General features: G+C 42.8%; 1 protein-coding gene across 1 annotated transcript; it reads left to right on the top strand.

Moving 5' to 3' along the window:
• IFT27 (intraflagellar transport 27) lies at nucleotides 1-10,053 on the top strand. Its single transcript, XM_030960060.1, has 8 exons — nucleotides 1-104; nucleotides 3,703-3,782; nucleotides 4,844-4,903; nucleotides 5,564-5,623; nucleotides 6,561-6,678; nucleotides 6,992-7,101; nucleotides 7,299-7,400; nucleotides 8,031-10,053. The coding sequence occupies exons 1-7, from the start codon at nucleotides 71-73 to the stop codon at nucleotides 7,395-7,397; spliced, it is 561 nt and encodes a 186-aa protein (XP_030815920.1). The 5' UTR covers nucleotides 1-70; the 3' UTR covers nucleotides 7,398-7,400; nucleotides 8,031-10,053.
• The last annotated feature ends 9,466 nt before the right edge of the window (nucleotides 10,054-19,519 follow it).

Genomic DNA, 19,519 nt, shown 5'->3' with positions numbered 1-19,519 from the left:
CGCGGTTGCCAAGGCCTCGGCTCAGCGCGGGGGCGGTCCCGCCGCCGCCGTCCAGGCCCGGGCCGGCGCGATGGTGAAGCTCTCTGCCAAGTGCCTGCTGGCAGGTGAGTCCGGCCCGCCCGCTCTCATCCGCCCCGCTGCCCACACAGGACCAGAGCGGGCGCCGTGGGGTCGGTCGAGGCCGGCAGCGCAGGCGGCCCGGCTTCCCACAGCCCCTCGTGCAGGGGCCGCCCCACCGGAGAAGAGGTGGGGAGAGAGGCGGTGGGAGAGAAGGGAGACCTCGGCTGCCTGGGGACGGGAGCAGCCGAAGTCGTGTGTGTTATTAGCACTCGGTACCCGCCCCCGCCTAACACGTGGAGTCGAGCAGTGCCCAGGGAGGGTGTGAGGTGCAGCTGGTTCGGCTGAAATTCGAGGACAGGATCTGAGAAAGAGGGCAAAAACCCACACCAAAAAGAGTATTTCTGCAGTGTGGAAAGGTAGGTGCAGAGATTGGAGAAAACGTGAAGGGAGCAGGGTAGGTAGCTGAGTCCTGCCTCATTTGTGAGTCTTGCTTTGGGCTGATGTGAAAAGTTCATGTCAGAAATTAGGATGATTCTGAGAGTATGATAGAAAGGTAAAGCCTAAACAAAGAGTAGAAGGATGAGCACTTCACAGTGGCATCTTTTCCCCAAAACAATTTAGAGGCTAACCTGAGAAAAAAATGAGGTGAAGACACCAGTTTATTTAATCAGGATGGATTATGCAGGTGTGAAAGTGAGTACAGCTGGCTGTTAGAACTTTATGAAAAAGCTTTTTATTTTTTCCACTCCTTCTACATTGAAGCTCTGTGCAACCTCAGCCAAAAGCACAAATCTATAAAACCTTTGTGCGCAGTCATCTCCCAGGTTTAACTCTTCATTCCAAATTATTTCATCCAGAATAAAGTGTTTGCCTTTTTTAACCTCAGAAGCAGCTGGCCATCAACTCACACAAAGCCAGATGTGGTCTTTGGCAAAGGCAAAAGAATGGATCTCCCTTGTGGCTCTACTGCTGTGAACAGCATGAGTCTCTTGCCCATCTTCTACACTTGAAACGTAGGCATCATTTCCAATTTGGAAGTTTCCTGCTCCCAATATACTGGCTTTGCCGAAGTCTATCCAGTTTTGTTGTTTAGTGTTACCAAAGGCCAATTCCACAACCATTTTAAAATCACATAGGTTTTCTTTAGATCACCTGTTTATGTCCTTAATCTTTATTGGGTCTAGAGCGGCCTTTTCAATTCTGTTCACAGCACGAAGAACAGGAATGTCCTATCTCATATGTCATTCTTTTGTGTGGCACAATAATATCCATGTATTATTAAAAGTAATAAATTAGTGAAGCAGACCAGGAAAAATAGATTCTCTGTTGCAGAAAAAGCCACTAGAGTGAAAGGGACCAAAGACATGAGTAACCACAACAACCTAAAGAGAACAAGAATATGCAGTTACATAAATAGGAGCAAACCCATCAGAAATGGAACTGGGAGCTCTTGTGGACCTAAGGAAATGGTTATGAAGAGCCAGTGACACAGAATTGGGAGCTACACCAAGGTCAAAAAGAACAGGGGGAAAGGGCTCTTATTAGCAAAACAGAGACTATTGAATTGTCAATAGAAGATGATTCCTGTGTTAGCTCAAGGGTCATTTACAGGCATAAAGTAAAAATATCTGTTGTCTGAGCTTACTATGGAGACACTCCACAAAGGTTTTCATTGTAGAGAAACAGCTGGCAGTAGCAGGCATTTTTGAAAGACCCTACATATTCTGGCAGAATAACAGAAATATGGATAGAATAAATACTGTAAGATGCACTACTGGCACACCAGACTAAACTGAAAAGGGCAAGAAAATTTACTTTGAGGAGGTGTACTGGTGTGATGGGCTTAAGAGGATGGCAAAGAATAAAGAGGGAAAGAACACCTGGGGCTGTCGAGTGAAAGAAAGGCAATGCATTAGTTAAGAATTTGTGCTGGCTGATGCCTGCTCAGTTTGGAGCAATGTGTGCCTCTCTATCTCATTTTACAAAGACAGATCTAATTGTCTATTGAAATACAGAATAGCTTCCACTCAGAACAGAGTGTTGTCTTCCGCACAGGCTTGAACTGATCAGAGAACAAACAAGCTGACTTACCAGATTTTCCTGTCTAAATATTATGAGCCCAGCTCAGCTCAAAGTTAACAAGCATGCTAAAAATGTTTAAGCAAGAACTACATTTGGTTAATGCATCTAGGGGTAATTGTCACTATCCAAAACACCCTTCCTCCTCTGTAATAGTATGTGAGCAGAGGGCTTAACCAATTTCCTTCAAAACACCATTAGGAAGCTGTAATGGAGTCAAAAATATACCCCTTTCTTGGTTTATTCATTAACAACTTAATGTAAAATACTTCCTTTCTGGCTTTATTTATTAACAACATAATGTGAAAGACTTGTATTCCAGGCTTGGCTGTTATGATTATGCCTTTGAGCGTAAGGCTTGAAGCACTGAGGTTTTTAATTACTGGTTCTTGTCCTTTTAACTATCCAGGCTAGCCAGACATTACGTGGAGATATGATAAGCTCTTTGGAAGCATTAAGTCTTTGTTTAGAAAGGGTTATGATTTATCATCTTTTTCATGTAGTAATATGGGCATATGTGAGTTCTGCAGAGTCTGAGGAAATGGCCTGAAGTTGTGTCAGAGGAGGTTTAGGTTGGATGTTAGAAAAAGGTTCTTCACCCCAACGGTGACTGGGCTCTGTAACAGCTCCCCAGGGAGGGGGTCACAGCACCAAGCCTGACAGAGTTGAAAAAGCATTTGGACTATATTCTTAAGAGTCGCATGGTGTGGCTCTTGGGGATGGTCCTGTGCAGGGCCAGGAGTTGGACCCAGTGATCCTTGTGGGTCCCTTCCAACTCAGCGTATTCTGTTCTGTGATCCTGTGATTGCTTTGGATCTCAGAGTTTTGTAAGAGCAGGCCAAAGCAGGCAGCTGTCAGGTTTGCCTGGAGTGTTGTGCAAGCCATATCAGAAAGCCTTGGCTCTAGAAGAGCAAAACCCAAAGCCCCTTGCTTTTCCTTCCATACAGGGATGAATCAGCAGGCTCTTCTCTCCAGCCATGTGCTTTCTCTCTGACGTTTGCTTCTGTTATGCTCAGGATGCAACTAATGAGCCACCAGCAGCATTGAGTCAGCAAGAGTTGCTCTCTTAGCAGGGTCAGCAAGAAGAGTTCATTGAGAAATGTTACCAGCTTAAGCAGCTTTGTCTCAGTATATAACAAGGATTTGAGTCTGGGGAGATGGATAACCTAAGGAGAAGAAATAGCCTCCTAGGAAGCCCAGTCCCTTTTCACATTGTAGTTTTCACTACATGATAACATATCTGGGAAATTTTAATTCCTAGGTAAGGGCTGTGGAGTAAACATGAATTTTAGAACAAACAGCAGTTCCACCTTGATGTGGCAGTCGTTCGTTGTTGTGCATAGGTCAGAAATCAGATGTCAGCCACCAGTATGCCTAATGGCAATATTCATTTCCTCATGTGGGTATTATCTTTGAGATGGTTTTGTGCTTCATGTGACAGTTAAATTACCTGTATTCAGAGTTAGAGCATCTGGGCTCTTACAACATTGATAGTATCAGAACGGAGGAAAAATAAGATTCTCTAGTATGAAGCAAAAATATTTTATGTTTTTGGTTTTGCAGGAGATCCAGCTGTGGGTAAGAGTGCTTTAGCCCAGATGTTTCGCAGTGATGGGGCTCATTTTCAGAAGAACTACACACTGGTAAGCATACAACAGGCTCAGACTGCTGTCTAAATTTTTTCTAAGATGAGTGGGAAAACTGAGAGGCCTAGAACAAAATAAATATGATTTTAAGTTGAGGCATTCAAGGTGGGATCTTAGAGGGCTTTCTTTCTTGCACCCTAGATTCTGAAAAGAAAGCATTTAACATTCTGTAAGTCTGCATTATGTAGGTGCTGGTGTTGAAACTTAAGGCAGAATAATTTAGTTAATCTTGTGATTTTCCTACTGAACCAATGTTTTCACAAGGTTTTGTGGTGTTAGAGAGCTTCCCCCTTTAGGGACTACTCTATGAAAAAGCACTGCTGAAGGAGAAAGCTTTTAATTCCAGCTATTAAATGTGGATGTGGACAGTGCGCTTATCACTGTGCAAACACCAAGATGTGCTGCATAGCCCCAAGATAATTATAATCTACAGAAACTGTTCCCAGATGAAGAGGATACAGTTTGCAGTCTTTCAGTGTAAGAATCAATGGTGATGACTAATCAGAAGCAGGATAAAAATAAAAGTAAATATAAGTAAAGTAAAAAAAGGAAAATATGAGTGTGGAAGAAAAAAAAACCTAAAATATGTTTATTCATTGAAATAAAGATGGAAACCAGAATTTAAGGATAGAAATAGAACAAACAAATGAGCTACAAAGCAGAATGAGATAAAAGGTGGGAGAAGCACAAATAATCTCAGTCCCATATGTTAGCTCATCACATGGTTAGTGCAGAACGTTCTGAGGCGTGTGTTAGAGCAGCAGTGTGAGAGTGAGCGTAGACCTGCAGACTTCAGCTAATACTCTGAGCTGTAAATAAGCAAATCTCTTTGGTTCTCCTCCTTTTTCCCCCAGCTGAGCAAATCTACGAGCCTTTGACATATTGGTGAGATTAGGTTACCAGAGCTAGGAGGAGTATTGCTGAGTTTCCAGTGGTCTGTGTTTGATGAAATTGTAATGATTCACAAGAATTGCCTCAATCCAATGCACGGTTGGTATGCAGTTGGACAGGCTCTTAAAAACTCTCCTGATCCTCATTTTCCTGATTCTTCTTGACAGACAGCGGGCATAGAATTGTTGGTGAAGGCTGTATCAGTTCCAGAGACAAGTGATAGTGTGGTGAGTTTTTTCGTGACATAAATTGGGTCAGAAAGAGACATCCAGAGCTCAAGCCCAACACGAGTCTCATTCTGGTGGAAGACCACTATGCATGTTCATAGGGCAATTAAGTTGCATTAAGGAAATGAGGCTGATCATGTATAATTGCTGATGCTCCAGGGTTAGTTTAGTCTTAAAAGTGTAATTTTTATATACTTGTATCCAACACAAAATTTTAAACCAAAGTTATTGCCAGCTTTGTTGAGATTCTGTTCTGTCCTTTAGGGCACTCAGGTTTAGTTCGTGATTCTCGGAACTACAAAAGCTGAAGCTTATCTGTTATTTTTCCTTAATGCCCTATACTCCCACTGATGGAATGTATATAATTTTGTATAAACAGTAGTAGTTACTGTCCCACTTAACATACTCTGTTTCCAGTAGGGATGGAAACTAGACTTGGGGCCTTAGAAGTAACTCTTTTACTGCTTATACTTGAAAAATGGCTACTTATTTTCTCATACTATCCGGAGTTTTCTCAGTGCAGGGAATTTGTCCCTTAGGGACATGACACTGCTGTACTGAATAAAATGTTGGAGTTACAAGTTGCAGTATTTACTTCCAAAACCTTTCCCTACACTGCATTTTTCTTGGCAAGAGCCTTCTTTCTGTTTCCGCTTTCAGGAATTCTTCATTTTTGACTCTGCAGGAAAAGATCTATTTTCTGAAATGCTGGAGAAACTGGTAAGTCTTATGTAACAGTCCTCTTCTTCCAAAGAAGTGCTTTTGCTTTGAAGATCTGAGCTCCCCAGTCTGGCAGATGTAGCAAACTTTGTCTTTAGTGTAAATGGGAGCAATTACCTCAGTTGCCAACGCATCCTGTTCTACCTCTCTAAAACTTGCGTAAGTACTAGAAGAAATACTTTCCAGAGAAAGGAAAACAGATAGGCAGTTTTCTTACAAAAGAAATAGGAAACTTTAACTGAGAATTTCTGTGTACTGTTGTTTAAAGTTATTTTTATTTCTTGGAAAAACATCTGTTTTGCTGCGACTTCAACAGTGGGAGGTTTTTTTTGTGTTACAGTGATGTGTTTGATCCAACAGGATTCATTCTTGTCCTTGAGCATAATCCTGCCCTTGGGTTTTTTCCTTCACATATTTGTGACCTTCCCTGTACAGTTCTCTACTGTGTTATCTCATTTTGAGAAGCAGAATCAGTTAATTGATGTAAGCTTTCATAAGATGGCTAAGTCCACCTAATGCTTCGCTGTCTACAAAAGCGATTCCACTTTTACACTTGCACTAGATCTCCTTTACAGGGGTCTTCTCTAGAAGCTGGCTCAGCTTCTCAAACTGGAAGAAAACCTTTCTGCTTATTTCCTAGGATTAATTTTGTGCTGATTCAGCATGAAAATCATCTTCCCTGGGGATCAGATGAGTGCCAGAGCTGATAAAAGGGGCAGGGCTAACAGACAGCACTGGGAGGAAAGCAAAACCACCTCTCCCAATGTCAGTGATTTAGTTGGGTCAATTGAAATGTGAAACCTCAGCCAGGGCGTAAGATTCCTGGGTGTTAGGCTTTTTATTTTCATCTTAGCAGCTGTGTTTGCTATGTTTACAGCATGGCTGTTGACCACATCAGTTTCATTAGAGCTGACAGTGTTCCTTTCTTGCTGTGCAGTGGGAGCAACCCAACGTCGTGTGCCTTGTGTATGATGTCACTAATGAGCAATCCTTCAACAGCTGTAACAAATGGTTGGAGAAGCTGAGGGCTCAAGCAGTTGGGATGCACATCCCAGGTAAGAATGAGTGTGATTCTTGTTATCTACTCCCCTCTTGTATGACAGCAGTTGTTTCTGCTGAGCTGTGGAGTAAAGCATTTATTTTAAGTCAGTGGGAGACATGGCTTCCTCCAACTCCTTTGCTTTTATCAGAAAACAGATAAGGCTTGAATATGTTTCCTTTTTGGAATGTTTTTTAGGTAGTTATAGACTATTTGCCACGCCTACAACTTCTTCAGTTACTTCTACAAATATTCCAGTATTTATGGCTTACAAGTCAGCATTGATGAGCTGGGTTTTTTTCTTTCCTTCCATGTCTTTTTTTCTGTAGGTGTCTTAGTGGGGAATAAAACAGACCTAGCTGATCGTCGAGTTGTGCAGCAGGAACAAGCACAGGAGTGGGCTGAGAAACATGGCCTGGAATACTGTGAGATGTCAGTGGTGAGTATCTGCTACTTTCACCATCTGTGTAAGGGGGTGTAAAGTTATCTTCTCTTTCAAGCAGAGAAAGATAACTGGGAACTCTCTTCACCTTGTTTGTCATCTAACTCAGTTTTAATCCTTCTTTGGTGAAACAGAGCAGAAATAGTCAAATGCTTATTCCATCTGCAATTGACAACTTTCTTATTTCTTTACAGAAGGAAATGAAAAATTTTGAGGCCCCTTTCCACATCCTGGCAAAGTTATTCCACCAGCTGTACAAAGAGAAAGTGGAAACTTTTCACTCACTAGCCTGACTGGTATGATTTATTTATCCTCTAAGCTTCTTCTAGTACTGAGAGTCCTGCTGGACTGAATACAGAGAGAAGAAAAAATATGAGCTATTTGCTCATATTTTTGCTTCATGGTCATCCTCTGGTAATTCAAAATAAACTAGAAATAGGCAAATAGAAAGACACTCTTTAAAGCTGCTACCTCAGCATTCCTTTCATGTCCTCTAACTTGGTTCTCTGCTCATTGAAAGTCTGCTAGGTTGGAGGAGGCGGAGAGTAAAAGGGGAGGACAGAATGGAAATTGCCAGCTCTTTGCTTTAGTATCTTTTTGTCTGAACAGACTTCCTGCTGCTACAAGCAGGGATTTAGAGGTTTGGAAAAGGAGAGAGGAAGCTGACAGGATGTTTTTCGATTTAAGCCAGCCTTGATGCATATACTGCAGGGCAGGACCGATTTGGCCCTACCCCTTGAAAAGCATTTTCAGGAGGAGGCTTATTGCCTTAAAATCAACGCCTAGAGACTGAGATGTGTGGAGGCAGAGATGGATTTCAGTGTGTTTCCAGGAGCACCCAGAGTTGGAGGCCAGTTTTAGCACTGTTGCCTTTATCAGTTGTAGGATTGATGTGCTGGTGACTAATGCATGTTTCTAATTTCCAGAATCTGTTTCTTTCCTTCGGCGTGGCTCACTGTCCCTGCCTGGTGGGAGCTGTGTCGCGTCCAACCGCTGTCACTTGGTGACGCAGTGCCCTCTGCTGGTCCCAGGTCACAGGAGTTCTCCAGAGGCTGCCACCTCCCTTGAAGTGAGCAGGAAGGGCTTCCTGCAGGCACATCCAAACTGGCTTAGCTGCAAAATGGAGTGAAATTGCAAGAATACCTTTTCTATTCTAAAGATGAATCTAAAACTTGCAAAAAGTTACCTTTTCTTCTTCATGTCTTTATCATCTTACATATTGTTGTGTCATTTTTGTCAGCTGAATTTGGCAATACTGTTCTGATTAGGTTCAGCTCTCAATCTCAAAATCAGAGTCCTCTTATTAAAGTCTCTTTGCTTGTCATTGAATTTCAGATAAAAGACCACGGTTCTGATGTTGCTAGTGGAAACAGAACTAAGGAAATGAAAGACAGCCTGGCTAAGTTACTCTGACTCAGCTGTGTCTGGCTAGAAGTTTCATATTAGAAAGGGTAAAAGCCTAGAGAGAGTTGCTGTATTGTGTGGAGTACTGATGTTCCATGTATAGAGTCTTTGCTAATGCAGTATGCAAAAGCATCTGTGATAAGGTACTGCCTTGTAACTGAGCCTAACACCAAGAGTTTCAAAAATTTAACCATTATCTTCCCGATTATAGTAGACTCCCTTGGGCAAGAGAAGCTGAGTTTTGTAGAGACTGAGCACTGAGTGATTTTTCAGGCAGCCTTTTCAGGAATCTGTGTTTCAAGACTTCTATATGTGTGGTTTATAAACATTTTTATGCCCAGTGCTAGGAAAAGTACATTAAATTGAACGTAAGAAATATGGCTGCAGATGTTGTAGCAGACTTTATGAAGCACTTCAAGAATCTGGAGAAGCAGTGGCCTCATTTCACTGGCAACAGTGTGTTGATGCTGAGAACTCACTAGGGAGCATGAATACCAGTTAAAGAGGATGAGTAGCAGCTCAATCTATAAGAAGGAAAAACAAGAGGTTCTTTTGCTAAACGCCAATGCAAAAATGGCAGAAGAATCTGGGAAAGCTCCTGCTTTCTCCAAAGAAGGAAGGAATTCTCTATGAACTTAGGGTAACTAGAAGACTCACTCTCTTTGAACCAGATTAGCATTACTAGCATTTGTATCTAGCACGGGTTTTCTTGTTAATCCTGGGTGTTTTTTGTTGATTTACATAGGCCTTATAGACTCTTGCTTGCAGGTGCTGGTATCTGCACCTTTTATTCTTACTCTGACTAGTAAGAATAAAAGCTATTTTGGATGCTGTGCTGATCCAGTTAAAGAACTAAAGAAGGTTTGTTTTTATTTGGTATCTCATTTCCCTCTGATTCTATTGACAATGTGATCACAAAACAAGACACGTATTTTTTCATATTGAAAATAACATACTAGACGTGTATGTCACCTGTGACATGGTGTATCTAGGGGGAAGAATGCCTTGGGAATAGGTAATAAAATGAATTTTGTGCAATCTTTAACCAGGGAGTCTATCTCTCTGCACCTGAAGGACCTCCCATAACTTCAAATAAACACTCTAAATGCACCTGTAAGATGAAGATTGGTGAATGCTGTTTTATAAAATAAATGCAAAGGCTGGAGGAGCTCATTAAGGGAATGCTTGCAGTGGTGATTTGTGATTTATAGGGAAGCTGCTTTTGAGAAGTTAGTGAAGAAAAATGCAGCCCATGCAGGGAAAGATATATTGCCTGAGAGAGGAAATGTATGATCTAATTAGCTAACAGTAGGAATTCACCCACTGCCCCTTTCCCTCTTCCACAGGCCGCAACCACAATTAGAAAAGAAGTCATGTCTAAAGCATGTTGTCCAACTTGCTTTTTACAGGACTATTTCAAGCACTAGTGTGGACACAGTTTAATGTCCTTCAAAATAGTGTGTTTGACAATAACAATCTCAACCCTTTCAAATCTATTTTAACAGCATAATATATTGTCCTTCCTGGCTAATGTGCTGTATAATACCAGCCTAATCCAAGTGGTGGTTGTTGCTATTTTCCTGGCTTAATTGTGACTTTGGTTGTAGAGGCTAGGAGTGAAGAGGGGGTAGAAAACATGGGAGCCAAACATGGGAAGATTGTGGGAAGTAGTTTTGTCTCTGTGTGAAGTTCAGAGTGGTGAGTAAGTGAGCTGGACCAGCAGGATGAGTAAAAGTCTGGAGCTGTTATTTTCTCCTACCTGTTTACTAACTGGCAGTCACATCTGTAGAGGGAGGATTTGTGTTTGCTGCTTATAGGCTTAGCATCAGTCTGAATTACAGATGCTGTGGAGAACAGTGGGAGGAAGACAGAAAGCCTGTCTGCTGACCAGGAAGCTTGTTGTCTTCTTACAGCTCCTCTGCTTTGTCCAGCTGTGCAGTGCTGCAGGTGCTCAGCATGAGTGTTACAACACAGAAAAGACCCAGCTCAACCAGAATTGAAATTTGAAAAGAAGGGGAAGGAAACAAACAGGCCTTTAACTGGTTTTAATAGAAGTGTAGTCCTTTTTCCTGCTTGCTTGTTTGATTAGACAAAACCATTTCTTTCCTCCCTGGAGTCGCTCCTTCTTACCTTTCCTTTGGTCCTCATGGGTCTGCACAGAATCTCTGTTATACTTGTGCCCTGCTTTACTTAGCTTGATACATCACCAGCTGATTTTTTTTTTATCCTTCTAATTTCTGCATTATCTATTCCCAAGGCTGCAAGACATTTCTTCTTAGATTAATAGACAAAAGGAAACAAAAATGGAATTTTTAGTCAAATTGTCTTGGAAGAAAAAGCCTTAAGAAGCTGTCTGACATTCTGAAATTTTACTGGAAATTCATTTGTGTAAAGTTGTCATATTAAAGATGCTTTAATGGTTTGGTTTTGTCTTGCCAGACATAGTCTACTGCAGATTGAAATTCAGGATGTAAAATTCCAGAAAGATCAGGTTTTATTGTTGGAATTAATAGGAGTTTCAAAGCTGATCACACTGTAATAAGATCTGTTAAGTCTTAACAATGGAGTGGTCACTGCTGTTCATAATGAAGCATTAAATATACTGAAATGGGGCTGTCAAAACAGTTTCTTCTAGAGATCTGTTCATTTTAAAGACTTTAAACTTAAGAAAGGACATCTTTTAAAAGACTGATCTGATAAATGACACCATTTGGAACAGGGTTATTTCTGATATAACTTCAGTGACTTGAAGAGCTGGATTTAGTCTTTTATGCCAATTGACTCCCCTGGGTAAGCTTCATTTCTTTACCCACTATACATCTTGGACCGATCTGACCTGATAGCAAAAGACACATGATGTTTTTGAAAATGAAATACTGCCTTGGGGCAGAAGGATAAACTGTGTGGCCTCCTGAGGTCCTCTCAGCAATGCTTTCTATAATTCTATTAGATTAAGTGAGGAAAGAAGTAGCGTGGAAAGCACAAAACAGGCTAAGTCATAAACTAGCAATTAAACTGGGAGCTGGGCAGAAAACGTACAATCTATCCCAATTAAGAGCTGTATCTCAAGAGAAACTGGGAGCCTGACGCAGGTGCTGACAGCAGGGAAAACTCTGCATTTCTGTTCTGGAGGCAGCAACTGCTTTCTGCTGCTGCTTATGCAGATCTGTGGGGGTCCTTATGCAACTCAAGGCTGTGCTCTGTTTTTAATAATTGCTGTATCTCTCATGTTCAGGTGGCAGTTGCTTGCAGTTGTGGTCTCATCTGCCTACGCAAAGTCAGCAGCATCATGTCAGATTATTTGCTAGTGGCAGGAAAACATCCCTATTATTGACACCTGCGTGATGGGACCCCTCTCTCCCCATGCATTCTCAGTCCTTTTCCTACCTCATGTCTGCTCCTTGGTGGACAATATCCACCTCTGCTTGCTGTTAACAAGCAATTTTTCCATCTTGCAGATGGTACTCTGTGGAACCTAGGGCTGAGGGACTTCTCAAAGGTGGAGTCAGAGCAGGAGTACTTCAAGGGCCATGTTGGCCTCCACAACATCCCTTTTGGCCTAGGGGCACATCATCTCTCAACTCCTCATGTCCTATTTCCTCCTCCTGCTGTCATTTTGCCTGGAGAACAATGTCTTATGTGCCAGTTGCCCTTGGCTCTGTTGACCCAGAACAACAATGCTTGGGGGAGGGAGGAAGAAGAGAGCTAGACTCAGTCTTGAGTCTTTTCAGGGCTCTTTAGCTGTTGTGACTCCCTGTGGAAGTCACCTGAGAGATGGGAATGTTGCTCAGTCTAGGGTGTAATTTCCTGGCAGGAGACCACTAACAGAGTCCTGGCAGCTTCATCTGGGCTCTTCAGAGCTTGCTGCAGTGTAACTTTGTCAGACACTGGCTGTTCTCCTTCTAACCTGGTGTTTTGGTGGGAATTTTTGGTAGGGTTTTTTCACTTCTTGGCGGTCTTTCGTTTATCTGTCATGGCTTCATGTATTTCCTCCCCTAGAGTTGTTTGTCAAGAGAAGCTTAGAATTGCTCCCTTTCCTGGTCTCTGAGATTTAATCTGGAAATGTTTAAAAGGGAAATGTGACAGACCCTACATGTCAAGCTGGGGTCAGTTTGATGAGTTTCCCCCCAGCCAGATATACATCAATTGGAGATATGTGGAGCCTGTGATCTTTCTGCACAAGTACTAGAAAAATAGCCAGTATGAGGACTGCCAGTTAGGGATTGTGAGGAAAAGGATATAAAGGCAGAAGTGCTCGACTTCTGTGTCCCAGACAGGGGAAAATGCAGGAGCACTAGGGGAACAGGAATGTGTAGGAAATATGTAGGTCTGTATTCCTTCATGAAGAGCCCAAAGGATTTGCTGAGGCAGACTGGGAGGGTGGGATTTAGGGATAGGGAAACCTGAGGCTTTTCCTGTCTTTTAGAATGCTGTATGGAAATAAAGTGGGAGGGAAAGTAATTTTTGCATGAGCTGCTGAGGGAAAATGAGGATACAGGGTAGAGCTGGATGACCTTGCAGGTGGAAGGGCAAGTGATAAGAATAAATAACTGAAAGGAGATTTTCAGGGCCAAGGGCAGACAGGGGGTTCAGAGCCATGATGAGGAAGGCCACTGGTAGCCATCAGTTTAGGTTTAAGATGTAGGGCCTGCATTAGAACAAGGCAGGAAGAGTTAAAGTCTGTGTGACAGGGCTGACACTGGAATTTGAAAGGGCAGTAGCAAGGCTCCAGAATGATAAACCTAGGAACAGTGTGGGGAGATAAGCACAGCAAGCTGTGATGCTGTGAGCAGCAGTGGCTGGAGACGGCGTACCTAGGTGAGACCAGAAAAAATAGAGTAGGTATGCTGAGGGCACTGTCAGACTATCAGGGTGGAAGAGTGTGAAGAGATGTTGGAAATTCATATTTGAGTACAGCCCTTCTAAGAGAATTTCTGAGTGAAGGGAAATAGATATCTACAATTGGTACCCACATGTCTTCATAAACACATTTAAAACACAAAGTAATTCCAGTACTATATCCTCTATCTCTATTTTCCTTTGCCAAAAATTATCATAATCTTTCTGCTTAAACCCTTTTTTTTTTTGGCGAGGGGGAGGGGGAAAGTGGGCAACAACACAGACATTTATGCCTAATTGTGATGCTGCATCATGAATACATTCAGGAAATGGAAAGAGAACCTGCACCTCCACCTGACCAGGCAGAAGTGCCCGCTACTACTTAAGCATTGATATCTCACAACAGAAACTTCACAATCAGTTCATACAGCAAAAGGGATGGAAGGAATATTTTCTGTGTTGGTTTCCCTTCTCTGCTTTTGCTAATTCATTTTGATTCCTGTGAAGCATTGCTCTCTCTTAGTCTAACAGTTATGTGTGGCCATTGTGGACCAATTCTAGGACTTTATTTCTGTGATGTTGGGTGGCTTCAGTTTGAGGACTGTAAAACTGGAAGTGTTGAGATTCAGGTTACAGTTGAAGCATCAAGCATAAAATCAGCTTGTCGGCACAGAAGAACAGAGTATCTAGGAAAGATGATGTCTTGCAGGGTTAAGATAATGCTTTTCAGTGCTGTTGTCAGCGAAGAGAGGCTGCAATGAATGTGAAAATGTTAGGAAGGAATTCTGGTGGATTTGGAAAGGGTAGCAAGTATGGGTTTCTTCTAAGAAGTAAGTGAAGAGGAAAGGATACTGCAAGTCACTCGATGGAGGTATCTGGGGAGATAGTAGAGGAGATAAAGGAGTATTCTTGGACAGTATTGTGGAACTGGATAAGAGCAGGAGGATGGTTCTGGTATGAGCAAAAGCAGAGTAATGCAAACCCTGCTGTCTGGTTTCTGTCCCTTTTGAGGTATGGAGCTATTTCCCTTCAGCACAGTATGTCATTGCTCTTGACCCTCGCAGCTAAGATTGCCAGTAGGTTGGCTTTCCTTCTTCACTGAGATAAAAGTGATCCCTGAATGCCATTTTGGTCCACAGCTGTTTTGATACCTGATTCCTTTCCCTGTCCATGCCTCTTGTGTTTTTCCTCCTGTCTCTGCATGTGGAGGTCTTATATGTCCCCACAATTCTGCTACACCTCCCATGACACCAGCCCTCCCCATGACCTTAAGACTGCTTATTTCCTCCCCTGTACTTTGCTTTCCAGGATTAGAAGCTGTGGTCAGAAAAATAGCCACTGGTCATTCTATTTACTACCACCCTCTCCTACCCCTCTCCATCTGGTGCTAGGGAAGAGCTTGTGCTCTGTTCAGCTGGCTAGTTCTGGCACAAAGCTGGACTGCTATAGGAGTGAGAGGGCTGTGCCCATGCTGGATGTGTATCTCTGTGCGGGTGAGGAGCATCCGAGGCAGGCACCCTTTCCTCCTTTTATCAGACTGTGCTCATTTATTTTACCATCTGTTTTCCCAGTGCTGGAGATGATGCTGGGGATATGTGACTTGGGGCACTCAGGCAGAAACTGGCCTGCACAAGGCCGGCCATGTGTTTGCCTCCTAGCAATGCAGCGGTCAGCAGCAAATTCTTTGCTGCTGCCTCCTCTCAGTATGGGAGAGAGCAAGTGTGGGCCTGGGCGTGTAGGAGACACAAAGAAATGAAATGTGGCAGGGGGAGAAAGGGAGAGAGGCACTGGGGTGCATGTGTATCAGCTGGAGAGAACCGTGGGAAGGAGGGACAGACAGACAGATGGGCAGAGTTGGGGAGGAGGAAGAATGGATTGAAGAGAGGGAAAAACATACAGAACTGTGCAGGGAGAGACAAAGAAACCGAGTGGCTGGGGGGCAGCAAGAGAAAGGCTGTGAAGGAAGGAAAGGCAGGCCGATTTGGCAGGGTTGTGGTGTGGAAATCAATGGGTTGTCTGTGGGAGAGAGATGTGTGCCAGCCAGGTGTTAAACTCATAGATAAGTGGATAACTACAGAGGTGGAGATAAATTCTGTGTGTGTGTGTTTATATAGTCCTGCGTAAGGGTGAGCTGAATGAATGGAGTGAGGAAGGGGAGCCATAAGGAGAGAGGACAGTGAAAGCAGAGCAACAAAAGAACAATGCTAGATAGAGATGAACCCTTGGAATGCAAACGAGCTGGCATCGGGCAGTGGAGAGGAAGGGATTTGTATGAAAAGAAGGGAGACTAACTGCATTCATATATTTGGGGCTGAGGTTTTCTTCTTGGAACCTGAAAGAGGTGGCAGGGCAGCCATCAGAGCACAATTCCCCAGTACTAAACAGAAGCATTTTTATGCATTCAGGGCTCGCTGCCAGTGCACAGAGAGACCCAGTGGACCCAGGAATGTAAATGCCACTATGCTAGTGCAGACAGTTTCCTACCTGCTGAACTGCAATTTGTACCTGAGTGTTTGCAACCTGTGGACTGCCTATTTCAAGCATATCTGCTTGACTATTAGAAACTGTTTAAGATGGCAGCTCAGATATTTATTTATCCTCCTTTCCTTTCCTCTTGCCCTTTTCCTCACAGTGTACTCATAATAGAAAAGGAGACATGAAAAAGTAGTGCCCAGATTCACAAGCACCTTATTTCTTCTGCCTTGTTTCACAGACAATGGTTTGCTTTGCTGCCTGACTTGACGCCCCCCTCTTCCCTTTGACCATTTTTTTCTCTTCTGTACTTTCCTCTGCTTTTTTCCATCTACTTCTTTCTCTCTTCCTTCAATTTTCTACAATTTTAAGTTTTTTATTGTCCCTATAACTCTCTCCCCGTTTCTCCATTGTGTTCTGGATTAGAATCCCTGTTTCTTTCGTTCTGCTCCTTTTCTCTCTCCCTGATTCCTCCATCTCCTTCTGTCTGTGCCTGTGTGCCTGCATTCTTTCACTCACTGTCTGTCTCTCTTGAACTGGGTTGTGAATTCTGTTGGCATCAGAGTGGGACAAACTGTAAAACCAAGGTTCCCGGAGGGCCAGGTTGTGATAATTTTATTTTTACAATGACCTTGGATGTGTAAAGGTGTTTGTTTGAGGGGGAGGAGCAGTGCATGTGCGCCATGTGGGAGAGGAGAGAGGAGTGCAGGCCAGAACAAATGAAGCTTATAACCAATATAGGTCAGTTGCAGAGAAGAGTCCCAATGGTCTGTGAAATAGAGAAGTGTTGTGTCATTTCAGACTGGCTAGTGGAAAGATGGCAAATGAATAGTTTTATCTAACAGACACAGGAAAAGGATCCTGTCAGAGAATGCACTAGTGATGAGCATGGGAGGAGGACCAGCTCTGCGTAGGGGATTGCTCATCTCCCAGCCGCCCCCATAACCCAGGGAAAAAACAGCCTTTCTCCTGCTCTGAGCTGCCTACTCCTCTGTATGTTCCCATGTCTCAGCTATGGACTGCAGAGCATGGCTGAGAGATGCTTCCCTGTGTCCTCTGCCAGACTAGCTTGCTCTGTTAAAGAGTACAACAACTGAGCAAATAAATTAGAGAAGCACAAAGGAGAGCCATAATTCCACACTCTTGGAGGATGGGCTGGAGTGCTTGGTCAGCCTCTGCTGAGGTCAGCTGCCAAAGAGACCCACATAGTGGCAGAGAGGCATCATCAAGACCCTGAGCGTGGTCTGGTGGAGCTATATGAACCAAGTGCACTGCTGGGAATTGTTTTGCTCTGCAGTAGGCTTCTCACTTCCCATGATTTGCCACCATATAAATGAATGCCGCTTTCTGATCATTCCCAGAAATTTTCAAAAGTGGTCAGTAGCTGCAGTGATTGACTGAAAGTGTCAAATACTGATGAACCCACTATTTGGCCTTGGAATTTTTGATTTGATTTCTATTAAGAAATTTGTTGGTTCATGAGATCAAAACGATTATGTTAAATGACATTAAAACATCAAAACAGAAATCTGGTTTTTCTGAGGTGTTTGGAGCCCCTCTAAATTTGACATGAGATGCTGACTCCTTAGCACAACTGAAAATCAGGACAGTTCCACTGTCTAAACATGGAGTTAGAAGCCTAAATAGACTTAAGTGTTTTGCTTCCTTCTTTAAAGTAGGCCTTTATTCCCAAGGCAGAGAATACCACCTCTTGACAATTTCTATCCATGGAATACTCTTCTATGCATCACCATAATGCTCCAGTCTAGCATCTGACTGGCTTAATCTGATGTGTTTAACCTACTTCCTCTATAGGAATTCACTTGAGGGATCCTAAACCATTACAATGGTAATGTGAAAACAAATCTTAGGAATTCATACAATACAAGAGCTCTGTGGTCACGATGTATCAGCTGACTTGCTCAGAAACAGTGTCTTAGGTACTTCTACACCTCATGGGATGCCTCCCTGACTATGTGGGACTACAGAAGTAAATCCTTCTCACATTAAAATTGGTAGCCTGTTTCTGGCATCAGTGGGATATGCTGATTCTGAATTCTCTTAGAATGCCAACTCACTGAACTCCTGAATAGGTGCTGTGATATGTGCTGCTCTTGATTTGTCCCTCTGAAAATTCAGAGAGATTAAATGGCCTATCCTAGACACTAACCATTTATCTTCCTTTTCTTGGGATGCTCCTTCAAGAATCCTTTTAACCCTGATATACTAACTGAGCATCAGAGAAGTTAAATGTCCAATATTCCTGCCCTGATACCCTAAACTATCTGACAGAAGAAAAGCTCGGGCTATCCTAAAAATGAAAGTTTGCATAGCTGTCTTGCAGTACTGTCTGTGTCAGTACCACCAGACCTAGGAGACCAAGTCTGTCCATGGAGGAAGCCCCAGTGATACCTCTGTGGCTGCAGAGGTCTAGATGGCAAAAGCTCATATTAGGGCTGGATTGTGACTTTAAATGATGATACTGAATAGATGCGGCTGCACAAGATCCTCTTGTCTGTCCCCATCTGTGCCCTTTACACTGGAAGGAAGACTGATATCCCAGGATATCGATCAGTGTCAACACAAGCCATCCTCACTGTATGCCTCACCTTTACCTCAGCATTTATCATTGCACTGATGCTTCCAAGAAGATTCTGAAAGCCTTTAGAAAAAAGTAAGGCCTTTTTCTTTTTTGACTTACTAACTGATTACATGTTTTTGGGTTTTTTTTTCTTTAAGAACCAAACCACAGCCCATGTACATTTCCTCAGGGGAGTTTCATAAAACTGTTTGTCAAGAAATGATGACTGCTTTTAATTTGGACTTTAGACTTTCTGAAATCCACTCCTGTGACCAGGAGAAACCACCCATTCTATGAGAGACAAATCAGGAGTGATGGTCTAATCTAGTTACAGTCAGTGGATAAATGGACAAAGGCTTTACTGGGGGTAACATAGTTATTGATGCCCATATTTCAGGCACAAAGGGCAGTGAGACCCATTGCCTCTCTGATCCATTCTGGAGACTTTTCCCTGTGCCTTAGGCCCTAGAGCAGATTCTGATTACAAAACCTGTGCTAAACATTTTCACCATCTTTTTGTTGCCTGGAATATGCTTTGAGGGTTGGGTGTATGTAGATGTGAGTGGGAACTGTCTGTGCCTGGCTTTGGATATGAATGTGAACTAAAAAGAGAATTTCCATTAAGGATCTAGGGATACAGCAAAGGAGAAACAATGGCTGTATGCTTGTGAATAAGTGGGTCTCAAGCTGGATTTCTATGGTATATGGTTAAGGCAGGGGTAAGGGAGTCTAGAGGCATGTATTTATTTATACTCAGGATAGTCCAACATGAAGGTAGCCTGGGATTATAGATTAAGTGTAGAAAAATGTGTGTTCTGGAGAGGATAAGTATGAGGCACAGCATCTGAGTGGGGAAGAGTGTCTTTAGTTTAGCATACTTATGTAAATACATAGGGATAGACGGGCTGGTGGGAGAGGGAATGTTCTCACAACTTATATTCCCTGCTAGTCATATTCAGTTTCTGTGTGTGTGTGCATATATATATATATATATATCCATATGCATATATGCTCACTGAGAGTGCTTTACCAAATACTAGAATTCCAGCTAGAATGACTTGTTAGCAGCCTGCCCTCTGTTAGAGCTAATGGGTTGCAGATATTGATTTTTTTCTGTTT

This window comes from Camarhynchus parvulus, chromosome 1A, assembly GCF_901933205.1.
Source record: "Camarhynchus parvulus chromosome 1A, STF_HiC, whole genome shotgun sequence".
Taxonomy (NCBI): Eukaryota; Metazoa; Chordata; class Aves; order Passeriformes; family Thraupidae; genus Camarhynchus; species Camarhynchus parvulus.
This window is presented reverse-complemented; position numbering and strand designations above follow the sequence as displayed.